Here is a 21,650-nt window from a genome sequence, read left to right as displayed (position 1 = left end):
CTAAAAGGTGCGGAGAATGTGCAACATCAAAAGCTCATAGTGGGAACGTAGCCCAAGGAGGTCAAACATGAAACACAGCCACGAGAATAGCCCAATTGGATTACCATGACCCTGTATTTTAAGCAGCAAAAAAAACACTGATGAAATACAGGATTACAAATAAATCAGTCTGAAAGAGTCTTAAGGAAACATGGCTGTAAGTATATCAAATGGATTTAAATAGACACTGAACGCTTTTATTTTTTCTTTTATCCATTTATCTGTTAAGAATAAAAAGTGCACACCAAAAAAAAAACCAGACAAATCGGTAGGTTCCATTTTTTTGTGATTTACTGTAAAACCTTAATGTTCAGCCACCTACCCTCTTCTGTCTGTGTAGACTGGGCTCCACTGCCTCGGAGGGAGCGTAGAGTAGTACATGGTGCTTGTGCACACAACAAGGCTGACTGACTAAGGTCCTGGCCTGGTGTGCTATGTCCGCTTCTTATGAAAGACTATGACGCCCAGAGCGCACCTGGGTGTGAATGCTATTACCACTAAAGCTATCATGGCAAGTCCCAGTTGTTTTCTCCTCTGCTAGCCACAATAATACCTTAGATAGTTCAGTAAATGAAACATTTTGTCACTCACTGGATTATAATTCAGTAGCTTCACTTAGATTATCTTTTATACCCAAAATCAGACCTGACTGCAACATGAGCGGACACAGAAGAGGGCCCCTGTGCAAGGACAAGAGATGTGGAGTCAAAATCTATTTTGGTGGAGTCAACAGAAAATGGACTGACTCATACACTAGCTTAAGTGTATGTTTTTTTCAGAGGTTTGAAACAGGCCTAAAGGCTCATTCAGATTAATATATTAAACGTCCATGTGCTGTCTCTATGCAAAACAGTTAGCATACAGACAGCACAAAGACCAACGCAAGTCAATGTACTAGTTTACATGAACATTTTCATAAACGGACCGATGGTCTCCATGTAAAAAATTGCAGCATGAACAACTTGGTTCTGTATTTCAAATCAGACTTGAAAGCACAATAGCAAAGGTGCATAGGACTGCAAGGGGTTAATATGAAGTTGGTTGGATTCACAAAGCAGTTACTTTTGCTGTGGGTATGTGCAGGGCTCTGGATTGGTTCCAGCATGCGAGGGAGGATTAAGGGGTATTAGGCTGCCGTCACACTAGCAGTATTTTTTCAGTATTTTACATCAGTATTTGTAAGCCAAAACCAGAAGTGGGTGATAAATGCAGAAGTGGTGCATATGTTTCTATTATACTTTTCCTCTAATTGTTCCTTTCCTGGTTTTGGCTTACAAATACTAATGTAAAATACTGACCAAATACTGCTAGTGTGACTGCAGCCTAAGTGAAGGGGTTGATTGAGTCCCCACACATGGTTACCTCAGTGTGTGGACCATCAGCCACCTGCCTGCCCCCATATCGTTTTTTTTTAGCTGGTATTGTTGTTTTCCACAGGTATTTTTCATCACAACTGGTGTTTTTTTAACCCTGATGTGCCACATGCTCACTGATTCGGGCAGTGACTCGGCACGGGGTGCAGCTTCCATTGATTTTTTTTTACAGAGTTCAAAATAAAATGGTTGTCTGGTAAATTAATAAAACTGTGGCCATTTGATCACCCAACAACGGTGCCGAGAAGCATTACTGCCCATGCGTCCATGTACTATGTCCCGGAACACAGCAAAATACTTCCGGGACATAGTGCATGGGCGCATGCGCAGTAATGCTTTTCGGCTTTGCCCGCAGTAGGGCAAAGCATACTGTGCGTGCGCCACCGAAGACTGCATGGCGCACGCATACTCTTATTCACTAAAATATTGCAGAAAACAGGAATGGATGGGGTGGAGAAATGACGAGAATATGCCGCCCATCTGAACGGTAAAAACTCATTTTAATATTCTGCCGATGTGTCTTGAGTGCTGTTTGCTTGATCATTTGCTGCCTGACCATGGACCTTGTTCTGACCATCCAACTCCTTCTGCTGTGATCCGTTATCCTCCTGGTATTCTGACCTCGGAACATTAGCTGACTACGCTTTTGTCTCTTCTTTCAGTTTGTCGTACTCTCTTGGCTTCTGACATTGGACTCCTTGACCATTCTGAATCACGGCTTTGACATGAAAAGTGACTAGCGTCACAGAAAATGAAAAAAATTATTTTTCCCTCAAAAATGTTGATTTTTTTTTTTTTGCTCCAAATGTTTCATTTTCTCAAGGGTACGGTAATAGGAAAATGGACCATACAATTTGTTGTGCAATTTCTCCTTAGTACACCAATACCCCACATGTGGACAACAACTACTTTTGAGGCACAATACAAAGCTCAGAAGGGAAGAAGTGCCATATTGGATTTCAGAATGTGCTGGAATGGTTTAGGGGTGCCATGTCACACTGGCAGAGCTCTTTAGGTGCCATAACAGCAGAAACCCTCCATAAGTGATGTCATTTTACAAACTACACATCTCAATTAATTCATTTAGGGGTGCAGTGAGCATGTTGACAACATGTATGCCTCCCAGGAATTTATAACTTTGGGCGGTGAAGAAAAAATTACATTTTTACCGCTAAAACGTTTTAGCCAAAAAATAATTTTTATAAGGGTTAATAGGAAAAAATGGACCTCTCAGTTTGTCGTTCAATTTCTCCTGAGTACGCCAATACCCTACATGTAATTGGGAACTACTTTTGAGGCACAGTGCAAAACTCAGAAGGGAAGGACTACCATAATTTAGTGCAGATTTTACTGTTATGGTTTGCAGGTGCCATGACCCACTGGGAGAGACTCCTGAGGTGCCCGAACAGCAGAACCCCTCATAAGTAACCAACTTCACCTCTCAATGAATTCATCTAAGGGTGCAGTGATCATATTGACACCACAGGTGGGTAACAGAATTTTACACCACTGGTCAGTGAAGAAAAAATAATTAAATTTTTATCACAAAAAAAAATGTTTTAGTCCCAGTTTACATTGTTGCAAGGGAAAAGTTGTAAAAGTAGCACCAGAATTGGTCCCACAAGTTCTGCTGAATGAAGAAATGCCCCATATGTGGCTGTACAGTACTACTTTGCCATACGGAGTGATTCAGGAGGGACAGAGCGCTATTTGCCTCCTGGAGAGCAGATTTTCCTAAACTAGTTTGTGGATTCCATATAAAGAGCCCCTAAGTGCCAGAAAAGCAGAATTGCCGCAATGCATTACTGGGACTGGGATCATCGCGAAGAGTGGGAAGGCTGCGGGCGACGCTGGAGGGTGAGAATATCACGATTTTTTTATTTTTGTTTATTATTTTTTACATGATATCTTTTTACTATTGATGCTGCATAGGCAGCATCAATAGTAAAAAGAGAGAACAGGGCATGCGCAGTTTGGAGGCCGGGCACCGGATATCGTCATGTGGCGCATCCGGCTCCCATAGGCGTCCATTGTCAGAAAAGCCGGACGACACCGATTCTGGTGCCATCAGGTTTTTTGCCGCAAAAAAAAAAACGTTCCTCTGGACATTTTCTCCGGTCGCTGGACAGGCAATTTTTGCCGGATCCGTCAAAAAACGGATGAAACGTTGGGACATCAGGCACAATCCGGCGCTAATAAAACTGTATGAGAAAAAAGCGGATCCGGCGGAAAAAAAACGGATCCGTTTTATGAAAATTCACAGGATTGTGCTTGATGCAGAAAACCTGATGTGTGAAAGTAGCTTTACATTTCCCTGTGAATGCATTTGTCTTTGTTGAAAGCAATGCTAAAGTTGAGAAACGCATCAAAAATGCTACATGTGAACATAGCCCAAGTGGTGGATGAGCATTTTTGTTTTTGGTTATTTATTTTGCCTTATATACAAGTCATTACCCTGGAAAGGATGTTCCTCAACATATTTCCCATGAAAATCCGCTTTTGTATGTTTTATTGTGAGTCTGTAAAAGTGGCGTAAGACTCTGACAACATTAGTCACAGCAATGACCTGAGAATCAGAAATGCTTCCAGGGGTCTTCCCCATGCTGTTCCCATGTAATTCTAGCACTGTTCCCATACATTTCTGCAATTTCTAGTCCCTCTAAAGACCCCCCCCGGGGGCGCGGTAAAAATGCTTGAGTTTCCCATAGACTTACATTGGGCTTGTTGATTGGGTCGAGCACCCAAGCATTACAATATGCTCGACCCGAGCAACAAGCACCCGAGCATTTTAGTGCTCGCCCATCACTAGACTTTATTCTTTGGGTCAGTGTGATTACAGCGATACCAGAATTATATTGGGTTTTTATGTTTGGCTGCTGTCACACACTAAAAGATGCTTTTTATTGCGAAAATTAGTTTTTGCATCACCACATTTTGAGAGCTATAATTTTTTTTTTCATATTTCAACCGACGGTCATGTGAGGGCTTTTTTTCTTGCGAGACGAGCTGACGTTTTTATTGGGAGCATTTTTGAGCACATGACATCTTTTGATCGCTTTCTATTCCGATTTTTGGGAGACAGAGTGAACAAAAACCAGCAATTCAGGAATTGCTGGGGATGGGGGTTTAAAAAAAAATGTGTTGGCTCTTTTTAACAATAAAATCAATTTTATAGAAAAAAATAATTATTTTTGCATAACTTTATTCTGAGAGCTATAACTTTTTTTTAATTTTTCTGCTGCTGGAGCTGTATGGTGGCTTGTTTTTGCGGGACAAGATGACGTTTTCAGCGGTACCATTTTTATATACATCAGGTTTTATTATTGCGTTTTATTGCACTTTTTTTGTTCGGTGGTATGATAAAGCATTGTTTTTTTTTTTTTTTTCTTTTATGATATTGACTGAAGAGGTTAACTAGCGGGACAGTTTTATAGAGTGGGTTGTTACGGACGCAGCGATACCAAATATGTGTACTTTTATTGTTTTTTTGGTTTTTTTTTTTTTTTATTTACATGTATTTATTGGTAAAATATTTATGTTTTATTTTTTTTCTTTGGGGATTTTTTTTTTTTTAAATATTTATACACATTATAATATTTTTTTTCTATATAACTTTATTACATTGTCCCAGTATGGGGCATCACTGTATAATGTCAAATCACTGATCTGACTCTTTACACAGCAGAGTGTCAGAGTGTCACGATCTGTCTCTCTCAGACGTTTGCATGCGTTTTTGCATACGTTTGCGGTAGCGGATGATACGCTGCGGACTTAACCGCAAATGTGAAACTAGCCCACATACTCATCATGGAGCGTAGGTTAAGGCCACGTTTACAAGTTTTGTATTTGGTCAGTATTTCTATGCCATAATCAGCAGTGGGACAATCAGGGGGAAAGTATAATAGAAACACGTCACCACTAGGGTTGAGCGACTTTTACTTTTTTAGGGTCGAGTCGGGTTTCGCGAAACCCGACTTTCTCAAAAGTCGGGTCGGGTGAAATCGGCGGATTATCACGAAAAGTCGGGGATCGACCGAAACACGAAACCCAATGCAAAGTCAATGGGAAATATCTCTCTCCTCCGTCCCTGCACAGAAATGCTAGTGTTACACATTGCAAATCGCTACATCGTACAAGTGAGAAAATGGCGATAGGCGTGCACGCCCCTAAGACCTATATCATCACGCTGCCCATGCTCCTTCATTGGCTGAAAAAATGGCGCCACACGCGTCATACGAAACGCGACTTTGGCGTGAAGATCGCCGACCGCATGGCCAATCCCACACTAGGGTCGGGTTTCATGAAACCCGACTTTGCCGAAAGTCGGCGACTTTTGAATTTGTCCGATCTGTTTCTCTCAAGCCTAGTCACCACTTCTGTATTTATCACCGACTCCTGGTTTTGGCTTTCTAATATTGACGTAAAATACTGACCAAAAACGCAACGTGCAAAGGTGGCCAAAACAATTATAAAATACATAAAAATCAGGTAATAAATGGGTATAAATATTTAATCTAATGGTTCTGATATTGTTAAATGATTTTCAGTTTATTTTTTAGATACCAGATTACCAGAAGTTCTGGCTAAAAAATTAAGGGATCAAAGGGAAACAAGTACCGTATATGAATTCTATCTTAATTATACTGCTTTAAATAAATTGTCCACATGTTAAAACACATGTAAAAAATAATGGTGATAATAATCATAATTATAACGATGATAATAGTAATAATACTCTTACTGTTTTTTGAACTCCGCATAAATACTTTTCAGTTCTTGTTTATCGGTCACATTCACTCTGTCACTTTCTATAAGATGTTGCAGAAATTTCTCTCCGGTGTCTCTCAGGTCTCTGACGTTAAATTTAGAAGGCATTTTCTCCTGTCAGTTGGGATCATACGAGATGTGGATGACTATCCTCTTGACGGTAGGACACGTAGGACTGGAAAATGAAAAGAATCCTTTATATACACACAAAGCAGGTGTGGCACTCAACAAAGAGTAAAAGGGGAGAAACGAAACTGAAACTTATGTGCTCATGGCAAGAGACTGACTCATGCATATGCTGTCAAATGAATAGACTTATGTAAGAGATAGATCTATAGATAGATGTATCTTCTGAGTAATCTAATATCTGCAGGAAGGTGTATGACTAGATACTTTCTAAGGGCATACAATATACACTACATACAAAATATCCGATAAAAGTATTTGGTTCCAGTTTTGTTTTTCCTTTTTCTGCTTCGCTTTAGCCGTCATACTTTCATAATCAGGGGCTGCTGGATAATGGGACATAAGGAGGTACAATACAACATTTTAGATTGAAAATTGACGTCACCCTCTTACAAGAAAGTTTGACCGCTACAGTGATCCAACTGTTACAGTTGTGTGAAAGTGCTGCCCTCTTCCTAATTTGCAGTTGCTTTGCATGTTTGTCACACTTAAATGTTTCAGATCACCAAATAAATGTAAATATTATACAAAGATAACACAAAGTAACCACAAAATGCAGTTTTTAGATGAAGGTCTTTATTATTAACCCCTTAAGGACAGCCAATACGCCTGACCCTGGTATTGTCGAAGCCTCCTGGGAAAGAGGGAGATACCTCCGCTGACACTCTTACAGCCCCTTACCTTTCTCTCCCAGCGCGACCACCCGAACCCATTCTCCCAATTAAGACAGAGACAAGAGTTTCTTTGGAATTATGTAGGCCACAGCAGCCTGTTTATTAAACAAAACAACAGTTAACAATTAATGTAAAAGCATACATTTCAAAACTAGGGGAAGTCCTTGGAGCCCAAAAGAATCTGGTGATTTTAACCATACCGCGAACATAACTCAAACCATATTTTACTCCCAGCCGTTGTAAGCCTGGCTCGGGAGCACCAAAAACCCCACAAGAGGGTTCACTGTTCGCGGTAAAAACGTGAGATCCGACCACCCCTGCCGGAACTCCCCACCACCAATCACCAGATCCGAAACATAATAAACTTCAAAACAGAGGAGCCATATACCTATGGACCCCCCAAACCAATTTCCACCAACTCCAAGGACTCCCCCCAACCGCCACAACGAGGCCCGAGACCCCACCCGACCGAAAAGCTATGGCCTTCTCAATGCCCTCCTGTAACCCGAGAGCCCAAAAATCCATTCCGACAGCATTCAAATGAACGCCGTCCGCCAACCAATACTCCCCATGTCCTGATTCCAGTTCAAAATGTCTGACCGCCGCGCCCCCATTCCTAACCACAAAGGCAGACACCGCCCTGTTCACCTTTATGCGGGCCTTATCAATTTTTTGCAAAGACCGCATGTGCTTCCACCGTTTCCGCGGCACAATTTCGGACCAGACGATAGTCAATCCCGGGTACAAAACCCACAAACGCAAACAGTCCTGTTTTATGTCTCTAACCAACTCCCGAAAAGGTCGGACCCCGAGATCGTTACCCCCCACGTGCAAAACCAAAACGTTGGGGGCTCTGTCCAGTCTCACGCTGTTCTGGATCTCCCGCAACACGCGATTCCAGGCCATACCCCGAAAACCGAGCCACCGGATAACTGCGACGCTTCGATCAAAGCCCAGTTGCCTGCCCTCCGTCCGAACGTCGGCTCGCAGAGCTCCCCAGTGCACGTACGAGTGTCCAAGAATCCACACCAATAAACCTTGGTGACCTGGAAAACAAAACACAAACTTAATAACTGTCCCCTACTGCAGCAAAACGCTCCATCAAGCCTATAAGACCCCATCGACCACCCCTTGTGGCCGCACATAACTCCTAAAGCGGTTGGAGCGCCACCTACCGATCCTACGAATGGCGGAATCCCCCAATCCCCCAATTGCCGCTTCAGTTGCGGCTCCTATCCGGAAGGAGTGAGGGGCGAAGCAAGCCCCATCCAAACCCACCGAGGAAATCGCCTTTTTGAAAACTGCCGTAAACTGGTATCGAGACAAGCAGGAACCGTCCTGGTGACATAACAAAGCCCCATCCCGCCTAGGCTGCAGGCCCCAAAAGATGCTAAGGCAAGAGACTGGACACATAACGGACCCCGCCGAAATAAACAAAGCTCAAAAAACGAAGAACACAATGAAGACAACGCTTCGCCCAATTTTTCCAAAACGTTAAAAGACACAGGCCGCCTAGAATCTGTTCCTCTGGGCCGCCGCCTAAAACCTTTTACGGCCCTCTGCACCAGAAAGGACTTGGTGATATCGTCCTGACCCCGCAATTTGCAACCAAAGGCAAGAGCCGCCATGACTCTTGACACTTTTGCAGGAGACCAACCCGCTGATGCCCCCCAGCTTAACCATGACAACAGGATCCCAATCTGATCCTGGTGGCTCCACCCTCCAGATGCCGCCACTAGCAAAACCTCCCACTCCCGCCAGATTGCCTGATAGGCCTCCCAGGTTCTGGGAGCCAACGACGCCTTAATCAATGCCTGAGCGTCCCGGACACCGCTAGCCAAAGTTCTGGAGGGCATTCCAAACCGACCATCTCCGCCTCCGGGGCGAATGACCGAAAACGATCGAACTGTAAACGAGAAAGAGAGTCAGCGATAGAGTTATGAACTCCAGGCACATGCGACGCTGTAATATGCGCGTTCAAAGTCAAACACAATAGCACCAAACGCCGTAACACGCAAACCACCGGCGGCGATGATGCAGACAAGCTATTAATCGCGCACACCACCCCCATGTTATCGCAGCGAAAACGAACACTCATGTTCCGAAAATTATCTTGCCACAAGTGCACAGATACCAAAATCGGGAAAATCTCCAGGAGAGCAATGTTACGAACTAAACCGGTAGAAATCCAACTCGCAGGCCACTTTGCCGCGCACCATTGCCCTTGAAAGTACACTCCAAAACCCGAACCTCCGGCCGCGTCAGTGAATAATTCCAACGACTCGTTGTCAATCACGCCCGCCATAAACAACGACCTACCGTTATATGACTTCAGGAACTCACTCCACACTGCCAAATCCTCCTTGTGCTCAGCTGATAACCACACGAAATGGTGCGGAGCCTTAACTCCCGCCGTAGCGCTAGCCAACCTCCTAGAAAAAACTCGCCCCATTGGCATGACTCGACAAGCGAAATTAAGTTTACCGAGCAGTGATTGCAGGTCTCGCAACGGCAACTTACGCAGGCGACCAGTCCGCACAACGTCTTCCCGTAGGCCCGTCAATTTGTCCTCAGGCAAATGAAACTCCCACCGCACGGTATCAATGACTATGCCTAAGAAACACAAGCATGTACTCGGGCCTTCCGTCTTGCCCGGGGCCAGCGGGACCCCAAACCGCAAAGCCACCCATTCAATCGCACTTAAAATCCTTGCACAGCAATCGGACCCCGCCGGGCCGATGCACAAAAAATCGTCTAGGTAGTGTAGAACCGCGTCACAACCAGACACGTCCCGTACCACCCATTCCAAAAAGGAACTAAACGCCTCGAACAGAGCACAAGACAGCGAACAACCCATGGGCAAACATCTGTCAACAAAATATTTATCCTCCCAAAAGCATCCAAGAAGTCTAACGCTAGACGGATGAACCCGCAACAATCGAAAAGCGGATTCTATGTCCGTCTTTGCAAGCAGGGCGCCTTTTCCGCATCTCTGCACCCAAACTACCGCTTCATCAAATGATGCGTAAACCACCGAGCACAACTCAGGATCGATGCCGTCGTTCACCGACCTACCCTTAGGATACGACAGGTGCTGAATAAGGCGAAATTTACCCGCTTCCTTCTTAGGGACCACCCCCAGAGGGGAAACAACTAGGTCCTCAAACGGAGCGTGGTCAAAAGGGCCAGCCATGCGGCCCAGAGCCACCTCCTTACGTAACTTCTCTGAAACCACCTCAGAGTGTAACAAGGCTGAATGCAAATTTTTTCTAACATCGGGAACCACAAAATAGGAAACTAGAATAGGAACTAGAAATAGGAAAAACCCAATGTGGCTAAACAAAGAAGTAAGACAGGCAATTAACAGTAAAAAGAAAGCATTTGCACTACTAAAGCAGGATGGCACCATTGAAGCTCTAAAAAACTATAGGGAGAAAAATACTTTATCTAAAAAACTAATTAAAGCTGCCAAAAAGGAAACAGAGAAGCACATTGCTAAGGAGAGTAAAACTAATCCCAAACTGTTCTTCAACTATATCAATAGTAAAAGAATAAAAACTGAAAATGTAGGCCCCTTAAAAAATAGTGAGGAAAGAATGGTTGTAGATGACGAGGAAAAAGCTAACATATTAAACACCTTCTTCTCCACGGTATTCACGGTGGAAAATGAAATGCTAGGTGAAATCCCAAGAAACAATGAAAACCCTATATTAAGGGTCACCAATCTAACCCAAGAAGAGGTGCGAAACCGGCTAAATAAGATTAAAATAGATAAATCTCCGGGTCCGGATGGCATACACCCACGAGTACTAAGAGAACTAAGTAATGTAATAGATAAACCATTATTTCTTATTTTTAGTGACTCTATAGCGACAGGGTCTGTTCCGCAGGACTGGCGCATAGCAAATGTGGTGCCAATATTCAAAAAGGGCTCTAAAAGTGAACCTGGAAATTATAGGCCAGTAAGTCTAACCTCTATTGTTGGTAAAATATTTGAAGGGTTTCTGAGGGATGTTATTCTGGATTATCTCAATGAGAATAACTGTTTAACTCCATATCAGCATGGGTTTATGAGAAATCGCTCCTGTCAAACCAATCTAATCAGTTTTTATGAAGAGGTAAGCTATAGACTGGACCACGGTGAGTCATTGGACGTGGTATATCTCGATTTTTCCAAAGCGTTTGATACCGTGCCGCACAAGAGGTTGGTACACAAAATGAGAATGCTTGGTCTGGGGGAAAATGTGTGTAAATGGGTTAGTAACTGGCTTAGTGATAGAAAGCAGAGGGTGGTTATAAATGGTATAGTCTCTAACTGGGTCGCTGTGACCAGTGGGGTACCGCAGGGGTCAGTATTGGGACCTGTTCTCTTCAACATATTCATTAATGATCTGGTAGAAGGTTTACACAGTAAAATATCGATATTTGCAGATGATACAAAACTATGTAAAGCAGTTAATACAAGAGAAGATAGTATTCTGCTACAGATGGATCTGGATAAGTTGGAAACTTGGGCTGAAAGGTGGCAGATGAGGTTTAACAATGATAAATGTAAGGTTATACACATGGGAAGAGGGAATCAATATCACCATTACACACTGAACGGGAAACCACTGGGTAAATCTGACAGGGAGAAGGACTTGGGGATCCTAGTTAATGATAAACTTACCTGGAGCAGCCAGTGCCAGGCAGCAGCTGCCAAGGCAAACAGGATCATGGGGTGCATTAAAAGAGGTCTGGATACACATGATGAGAGCATTATACTGCCTCTGTACAAATCCCTAGTTAGACCGCACATGGAGTACTGTGTCCAGTTTTGGGCACCGGTGCTCAGGAAGGATATAATGGAACTAGAGAGAGTACAAAGGAGGGCAACAAAATTAATAAAGGGGATGGGAGAACTACAATACCCAGATAGATTAGCGAAATTAGGATTATTTAGTCTAGAAAAAAGACGACTGAGGGGCGATCTAATAACCATGTATAAGTATATAAGGGGACAATACAAATATCTCGCTGAGGATCTGTTTATACCAAGGAAGGTGACGGGCACAAGGGGGCATTCTTTGCGTCTGGAGGAGAGAAGGTTTTTCCACCAACATAGAAGAGGATTCTTTACTGTTAGGGCAGTGAGAATCTGGAATTGCTTGCCTGAGGAGGTGGTGATGGCGAACTCAGTCGAGGGGTTCAAGAGAGGCCTGGATGTCTTCCTGGAGCAGAACAATATTGTATCATACAATTATTAGGTTCTGTAGAAGGACGTAGATCTGGGTATTTATTATGATGGAATATAGGCTGAACTGGATGGACAAATGTCTTTTTTCGGCCTTACTAACTATGTTACTATGTTACTATGTTAAAAGGAGGTGCCGGAATAACAAAACCTTCCGTAAAACCGGACAATAACAGTGCCGCCTTTTCCTTATCCGGGTACCTACTTAGATAAGGGACCATCCTTTCCACCATCACCAGAGTCTCCCCCATGGGAATTACCTGAACCTGATTTTGCCTTGCCCTTCTTAAAGCACTTCGCGGCTCCGTGGGAGGAGCCACTGCAGTGGGAGCACAAATGTTTAAATCTACAATTGCTTCCAAATTTGCACTGTCCCTCATTAAATTGCCAGCAGACGCCCAACTTCTGTCCATGGCCGGACCCACCGGCCCCCCCTTGAAAGGGATGGCCGAACTTGTACTGCGCCATCACGCGCAACCAGAGACCAATATCTTTCTGGTCCCACCTAATGGCCGGCCGCACAGCTTTTCTCTGCCTAAACTGCTCATCGTACCTCAGCCACGCCTGACCGCCATACACCCTATGAGCCTCGCTGATGGAGTCCATGTAGCAAAATAGCCCCGAGCAATTCTCCGGAGCCTTCTCGCCAATAACACTGGCCAAAATGGCAAAAGCCTGAAGCCAATTTGCAAAAGTCTGGGGAATCAAACGCCAACGCCGTTTCTCTTCCTCCTCCTTTTTTAAATCCTCCTTCTTCCCCTTGTCAATGTTAAATTTCTCTAGGGGGAGCAGTGAAAAAATTTCAACGTACTCGTCCTTGCTAATCTTCTCCCTGACCTCTTTCTTAAGATGCGCCCCCAACGGGCCCTCAAAACACACGTATACTTCGCCGTGCACCCTATCATCTAAATGGACCCTACACTCCTTCTCCTTTTCGGTCTGCACAGAAACCGAAACTGGCTCAGCAACCTCAGCCTGCACTGCTGCTGCACTAACCGGACTCCGTGATACGCCAGACCAAGCACCCAGAAAACCCTGCGGAGCCACATCACGATCCAATCTAGCTAGTAGGTTCTGCACATTAACCAAAAGCTCCCGTACCCCTGCCGCTTCACCGCCGCCTGCCACCCCCGCCGCAGCTACGCCGCTAAGCGCTCCCTGACCCCCACTAAGCGCAGGCGCACTAGCATCAAAAGAACACACACGAGACACAGACGCATACTCACCGGGCTGCAAGGGATCTGTGGTCCCTCCAGCCGGAGTGCTGGTATCCAGACGTCCACGGACGGCCCAATCCGCCACCGACCCGTCCACCGATGTGCCTTGGAGGTGTCCGTCAGACCCGCTGCTACGGGACGCCGCTGGCCCTTGGGACCCCGGATTCGGACTCCACGCGATAGGGGGAGACGCCGCCTGGACCGGCGAGGGCACATCCTGCTGACCGGCGCCAGCCGCACTCCAGGCCGCCGCAGGAGGCTGTCCGCTCCAAAGCCCTGGAGCAGGGGGACCCCCTGCCGCTGTTGTAGGGGCCGACCCAGCGCCGTCCTGCCTCGGGCCGCCCGCCCCGCTTCCATCCACCGCTCCTCTGGGCCCCGCTCGCACCGCCGAGGCAGGCCGCGCGGCGGGACCGGCACCGCCGCGGCCTCCCGCTGCTCTAGGCCCCAAGCGCTGCCCGGCGCGTCTTGGCTCCGCCCCCACCGCACCACGAGGTGAGGGCCTTGCAACCGCCGCTGCGCCCCGCCTGGCAGTCGGATTCCTCCCAGGCCGGGGCCTACTAGCCGCTGCTCTTACCGGCGCCCGGCCTGGAGGGTCCCAGGAGGGGCTCCTACGCCTGCAGGGGGCGCTAGGCCCAGGATCCGGCGATAGGCGCTCGGGAGGCCGTGTCCGCCGAGCCCGCCGATCGAGGTGGGGGACCGCCGGTGAGGATCCACTGCCGCCGGCGCCGCAATCCAGCAGGTGGGCAACCTGTGCCTCCAGCCATCCAGGAGGCCGGGAGGCTGCAGCCGCCCTCAGGCTCTGCAGCACAGCGTCCACACCTGACATGATGCTTCTGCTTCCAGTGCTGGTGAGCGGGAACTGACCGGCCCCCGCCCCCTGACACTTCCCTAACCCTCTCTTCCACTAGCCCCCCCGCCCCCTAGTACTGTTAACCCCTACAGCCCCACCCCCTCCTCTCCAACCCATTGTCATGCTGGCCTCCGCTTAGCCTTGGGGGGGAGGGGGCGGCTCGCTCTGGCCTGTCCTTTTTAACTGACCTTACATATAAGAGAATAGCCTCCCCATACAGGTAAGAATCCAGCAGCTGTCGGCTGTACACTAAAGCTGACAACTTTCCGCATCAGCCACAATCACTGTTTGCCCCATCCAAATCTGTTTAACCCCTTAGATGCTGCTGTCAATAGTGACTACATCATTATATATGGTTAACAGAGTGTGGGGTCTTCCTCTTTATCCCAATTGGTGCCCTCAGATCATGATTGTGTAGTCCTGATATTTTCCATGGCAATTCATGACCAAATAGCGGCCTAAGGGTATGTTCACACGTTCCTGATTTCCATCCTTTTTTTTTCAGGACTGAAACCGCAGCTCTTGGCAGAAAACGCAGGTCCTTTTTTTGGTGCTTTTTTGATGCGTTTTTTGATGCGTTTTTTGATGTGTTTTTTTGATGCAGTTTTCTAGCCAGAGTCTGTGTGTTTTCTAGGAAGTTTTTTAGGGTTAAAATGGCTGAAAATACCCTAACCCTACCCCTAACCCTAACCCTACCCCTAACCCTACCCCTAACCCTAACCCTACCCCTAACCCTACCCCTAACCCTACCCCTAACCCTAACCCTAACCCTACCCCTAACCCTATTCTAACCTTAGTGGGGAAAAAAAAAATCTTTATTTTTTATTGTCCCTACCTATGGGGGTGACAAAGGGGGGGGGGGTCATTTACTATTTTTTTTTATTATTTTGATCACTGAGATAGGTTATATCTCAGTGATCAAAATGCACTTTGGAACGAATCTGCCGGCCGGCAGATTCGGCGGGCGCACTGCGCATGCGCCCGCCATTTTGCAAGATGGCGGCGCCCAGGGAGAAGACGGCCGGACGGACAACGGGACCGGGTAAGTATAAGGGGGGGAGATGGGGGCACGGGGGGGGCGTCGGAGCACGGGGGGGTGGCATCGGAGCATGGGGGGGTGGGATTGGGGCACGGGGGGGCAGCCACACTGCAGCGGTTCTGCACCACAAACCGCAGTAAAACCCGCAGATATTTTTTTCATCTGCGGGTTTTACTGCGGCTTTCACCTCACAATGGAGGTCAATAGGTGCAGAACCGCTGCTGTTTTACAAAAAGAAGTGACATGGTACTTCTTTTTTACCGCAGCTAATCAGTGCGTTTTTGTTTTTTTAATTCAGGATCATGTGCACAGTGGGTCCTGTTTTCCATAGGGTACATTGTACTGTACCCTGCATGGAAAACAGCTGCGGAACCGCAGCGGCAAAACCGCTGCGTTTCCGTGGTAAAAAACGCACTGTGTGAACATGGCCTTAGAGTCTGATTGCTGTAGTAATCTGTTCAGAAGTCAGAGGCATTTAGGTGGTAAAAATACACATTTTAATTTCTTTCATACCACTTTGCATTAATTCCTGTAAAGCACCTGAAGGGTTAATAAACTACCTGACAGCAGATTTTGATATGTCAGGGGGTGCTGTTTTTAAAATGGTATCACATTTGGGGGTTTCCCAATATATGAGACCCCTAAAGTCACTTCAATCATGGATAAGTCCCTAAAAAAATAAATGTAGTAAATTTCCTTGAAAAAATGAAAAATTGCTGCTACATTTTGAAACCTCCTAAAATGCTAAAAAAAATAAAATAACATTTTACAAATGGTGCTGATGTAAAGCAGACATGTGGGAAATGTTATTTATTAATTGTTTGCTGTGGTATGACTATCTGGATTAAAGGGATAATCATTCAAATTTTGAAAATTGCTAATTTTTTAAAATTTTTCTCAAATGTTTGATATTTTTTATAAATAAACACAAAACATATTGACCTAAATTTACCATTATCATAAAGTATAATGTGTCACGAAAAAACAATCTCAAAATCACTGGGATTTGCTGAAGCGTTGCAGAGTTATTACCACATAAAGTGACACTGGTCAGATTTCAAAAATTTGGCTCCGTCACTAAGGGGTTAAGGGAAAAAGAAATCCAAACCTACAGAGCCCTGTGTGAAAAAGTGATTGTGCCCTAAACCAAATACAGTTACTGGTTGGGCTACCCTTAGGCATACCTCCCAACCGTCCCTCATTGTGCGGGACTTTCCCGGATTTGACTCTTTGCCCCGCTGTCCAGCGCAGGACGCTCTCATCCCGGGAGACAGCAGGAGAACTCCGTCACACCCCCTTTTGTTAGGCCATGCCCCTTCCCCATGTTCCTGAGTCTCCCAGCGTCACTGTTCAGAGAGGGAGAGAGAGGGGACACTTCTAGTTTGATGTAAGCAGCAGAGCAGTGTGAGTGGACTGGAGCTGCTAATTCTAATGGCTGGCTAGTAATCGTGCTTGGAATGAGTGGGGCTGAGCAGGGAGGGACGGACACACTCACAGCCTCCTCTGTTTGCCTCGGCTGCTCAGTGCTCACTGCTGTGTTATCTGCAGATCAGTGTGAGTGAGATCGAGGACTCACTGACACGTCTGTCTCCCTGGGAGAGGGTGACAACACAACGCTATTGTGGCTGCTATTAACCCCCCCCCCTTCGCCTAATAAAAGGGGCTAAACCAAAGCCCCTGTGATTGTGACAGTCTGACACTGTAATGTAGCAGAGCCGTGTGTGTACAAGGTGTATGGATCGGAGCAGCGTGTGAAAAGTGTATGGAGCAGAGTCGTGTGTGTAAGACGTGTACGGAGCCGTGTGTACGAGGTGTGCGGAGCGGAGCAGCGTGTGTACGAGGTGTGCGGAGCAGAGCCATGTGTGTACAAGGTATACGGAGTGGAGCAGCGTGTGCAATGTGTATGGAGCGGAGCCGTGTGTATATAAGGTGTATGGAGCTGAGCCGTGTGTGTGCAATGTGTACGGAGCGGAGCCGAGTCTACAAGGTGTACGGAGTGGAGCCGTGTGTGTGTGCGAGGTGTGCGGAGCAGCGTGTGTACGAGGTGTGCGGAGCAGAGCCATTTGTGTACAAGGTATACGGAGTGGAGCAGCGTGTGCAATGTGTATGGAGCGGAGCCGTGTGTGTATAAGGTGTATGGAGCGGAGCCGTGTGTATATAAGGTGTATGGAGCTGAGCCGTGTGTGTGCAATGTGTACGGAGCGGAGCCGAGTGTACAAGGTGTACGGAGTGGAGCCGTGTGTGTGTGCGAGGTGTGCGGAGCAGCGTGTGTACGAGGTGTGCGGAGCAGAGCCATTTGTGTACAAGGTATACGGAGTGGAGCAGCGTGTGCAATGTGTATGGAGCGGAGCCGTGTGTGTATAAGGTGTATGGAGCTGAGCCGTGTGTGTGCAATGTCTACGGAGTGGAGCCGTGTGTGTGCGAGGTGTACGGAGTGGAGCCGTGTGTGTGCGAGGTGTACGGAGTGGAGCCGTGTGTGTATGAGGCGTACAGAGCGGAGCCGCATGTGCAAGGTGTATGGAATGGAGTCGTGTGTGTACGAGGTGTACGGAGCAGAGCCGCATGTGTACGAGGTGTACGGAGTGGTGCCATGTGTGTACGAGATGTATGGAGAGGAGCCGTATGTATATGAGGTGTACAGAGTGGAGCCATGTGTGTGCAAGGTATACTGAGCGGAGCAGCGTGTGCAATGTGGACGGAGCGGAGCCGTGTGTGTACGAGGTGTACGGAGTGGATCCATGTGTGTATGAGGTGTATGGAGCGGAGCCGTATGTGTACGAGGTGTATGGAGCGGAGCCGCATGTGCAAGGTGAATGGAGCGCAGTCATGTGTGTACGAGGTGTACGGAGCAGAGCCGCATGTGCAAGGTGTATTGAGCGGAGCCATGTGTGTACGAGATGTATGGAGAGGAGCCGTGTGTATGAGGTGTACGGAGCGGAGCTGTGTGTGTATAAGGTGTATGGAGCGGAGCCGTGTGTGTACGAAGTGTATGGAGTGGAGCCGTGTGTGTACAAGGTGTATGGGGAGGAGCCGTATGTATGAGGTGTACGAAGCGGAGCCGTGTGTGTACGGAGCGGAGCCGCATGTGCAAGGTATATGGAGCGGAGTTGTGTGTGTACGAGGTGTATGGAGCGGAGTCGCATGTGTACGGAGCGGACGCTGGCTGTGTCAGATCGGAGCAGATATTGCTCCTCGCTCTGACACGGACTGGCACAGGAGACACGGAGGTCTTTATCAGTGGCATATCACAGCTGCAGCGACGTGAGCAGTCAGCGGCGCAGCTGGATGACACCATTCAGTGCCGTGGGTGTGGAAGCTGCCGGCTGCTGCGAGGGAGCGCGGTGAAAGGTGTCTGTGTGTAGTGATGGAGAAGGCAATGATGGGGGTGGGGTAACCATGTGTGGCCAGTATACTGTACCCAGCATTATGTGTGGCCATTATTCTATACCCAGCATCATGTGGGGCCATTATACTGTACAAAGCATAATGTGGCGCCATAATACTGTATGGACCATCACGTGGGGCAAGTATGCTGTACGCAGCATCATGTGGGGCCGTTATACAGTATGGAGCATAATGTGGCCAATGGCCATTGTACAGTATGGAGTGTCGTGTGTGGCCATTATACAGTATGGAGCGTCATGTGTGGCCATTATACAGTATAGAGCGTCGTGTGTGGCCATTGTACACTATGGAGCGTTGTGTGTGGCCATTGTACAGTATGGAGCGTCGTGTGTGGCCATTGTACACTATGGAGCATCGTGTGTGGCCATTGTACACTATGGAGCGTCGTGTATGGCCATTGTACACTATGGAGCGTCGTGTGTGGCCATTGTACACTATGGAGCGTCGTGTGTGGCCATTGTACACTATGGAGCATCGTGTGTGGCCATTGTACAGTATGGAGGATCGTGTGTGGCCATTGTACACTATGGAGCATCGTGTGTGGCCATTGTACACTATGGAGCGTCGTGTGTGGCCATTGTCCAGTATGGAGCATCGAGTGTGGCCATTGTACAGTATGGAGCGTTGTGGGTGTGGCCATTGTACAGTATGGAGCGTTGTGTGTGGCCGTTATACAGTATGGAGCGTCGTGTGTGGCCATTGTCCAGTATGGAGCGTCGTGTGTGGCCATTGTACAGTATGGAGCGTTGTGGGTGTGGCCATTGTACAGTATGGAGCGTTGTGTGTGGCCGTTATACAGTATGGAGCGTCGTGTGGGGCCATTGTACAGTATGGAGCGTCGTGTGTGGCCATTGTACAGTATGGAGCGTTGTGTGTGGCCGTTATACAGTATGGAGCGTCGTGTGTGGCCATTGTACAGTATGGAGCATCGTGTGTGTGGCCATTGTACACTATGGAGCGTCGTGTGTGGCCATTGTCCAGTATGGAGCGTCGTGTGTGGCCATTGTACAGTATGGAGCGTTGTGGGTGTGGCCATTGTACAGTATGGAGCGTCGTGTGTGTGGCCATTGTACAATATGGAGCGTTGTGTGTGGCCGTTATACAGTATGGAGCATCGTGTGTGGCCATTGTCCAGTATGGAGCGTCGTGTGTGGCCATTGTCCAGTATGGAGCGTCGTGTGTGGCCATTGTACAGTATGGAGCGTTGTGTGTGTGGCCATTGTACAGTATGGAGCGTCGTGTGTGTGGCCATTGTACAGTATGGAGCGTCGTGTGTGGGGCCATTGTACAGTATGGAGCGTCGTGTGTGGGGCCATTGTACAGTATGGAGCGTCATGTGTGTGGCCATTGTACAGTATGGAGCGTCATGTGTGTGGCCATTGTACAGTATGGAGCGTCGTGTGTGTGGCCATTGTACAGTATGGAGCGTCGTGTGTGGCCATTGTACAGTATGGAGCGTCGTGTGGGGCCATTGTATAGTATGGAGCGTCGTGTGTGGCCATATTTTTTTGTTTATAATTATTGTTTACGAAACATTGTGATCAGAAGTGCTAAATGGGTGTGGTTGGGGCGTGGCTAGTTGTGAAATGGGTGTGGTCAGAGGTGTGGCCTAAAATTTGCCGCGGCGCGCGTAGTAGTAACCCGATGTTTACCCTGGTTACCAGTGTAAATGTAAAAAAAACAAACACTACATACTTACATTTCTGTCGCGTCCTCCGGCTTTCTGCTTCCCTGCACTGTGTAAGTGCTGGCCGTAAAAGCAGAGCGGTGACGTCACCGCTGTAATTGCTTTACGGCTGGCCGGCGCTGACACAGGATGCAGGAGGAGTGCATGGAAGCAGAACGCCGGGGACAGACGCCGGAATGTAAGTATGTAGTGTTTTTTTTTTTTTTACATTTACACTGGTAACCAGGGTAAACATCAGGTTACTAAGCGCGGCCCTGCGCTTAGTAACCCGATGTTTACCCTGGTTACCAGTGAAGACATCGCTGAATCGGCGTCACACACGCCGATTCAGCGATGTCTGCGGGAGTCCAGCGGCGAAATAAAGTTCTGGACTTTCTGCGCCGACCAGCGATGGCACAGCAGGATCCAGATCGCTGCTGCCTTCACTGACGAAGCCTAGTCTGCCAGGCGATACGCGTGGGGACATCGTACCACCAGGTTGTATTACTATGGGGGGTTTCCTCCTATTTATGCTTTAAATATCTAGTGATATTATTGTATATTGGTGGCTTCTCAGCCCTTTCTTTGGCTCATATCTTGCCTATTTTTATTGTTATAGATTAAATCTTTGTGCCTTATTTTCACTATTTTTTGAATGGTTCTTTAGGGACCTATATGGCACGATTTTTTGATTTTTTCTAGGCATTACTAGCGCATATACTCCATGAGCCAATTGGTCTGTGTTTAGTCGCCTTATTACATCTAGGTATGGTCTTTATCACCTGTGTTGTTGTGATGTTGTCTACTTGTTTTTAATTGTGTTTTTATCGTTTTGTAGTGTGTTTTTTTGATCTGTTAATAAAATCAGTCTATTTATCTTATTTATTTTGTTTGTATTCTTTGATGGAGTGCGTATTTTTGCAGTAATGCTTTTCTTTTTTGTTACATAGTTCATGTTTATTGCTGCTTCCGCACCCTCATAGTTTTGTATCTATTGGCATGTGTTATTAGCAGTGCGCTCGACTCTTTTGCTTATTGACCGCTGCTGCCTGTCAAACTCAATGATATCGCTATCCAGGATGCTGCAACGTCACGTATCGCTAGCGATATCGTTCAGTGTGACGGTACCATTAGGGCAGTCCCACACGTCCAGATAATTCTGGTACCGGAAAAATCGGTACCGGAATTATCCGTGTCCGTG

The 21,650-nt window shown here is 47.0% G+C and overlaps 1 protein-coding gene across 1 annotated transcript in view; it reads right to left on the bottom strand.

The window, feature by feature from the left end:
* Positions 1-21,650, bottom strand: part of MOV10 (Mov10 RNA helicase) — a 154,875-nt gene that overhangs the window by 128,634 nt on the left and 4,591 nt on the right. Inside the window, exon 2 of the mRNA XM_069761738.1 lies at positions 6,154-6,354. Within this exon, the coding sequence (XP_069617839.1) occupies positions 6,154-6,287 (134 nt within the window). The 5' untranslated portion in view covers positions 6,288-6,354. The remainder of the gene's footprint in view (positions 1-6,153; positions 6,355-21,650) is intronic.

The sequence above is a fragment of the Ranitomeya imitator genome, chromosome 3 (assembly GCF_032444005.1).
Source record: "Ranitomeya imitator isolate aRanImi1 chromosome 3, aRanImi1.pri, whole genome shotgun sequence".
NCBI classification, from domain to species: Eukaryota; Metazoa; Chordata; class Amphibia; order Anura; family Dendrobatidae; genus Ranitomeya; species Ranitomeya imitator.
This window is presented reverse-complemented; position numbering and strand designations above follow the sequence as displayed.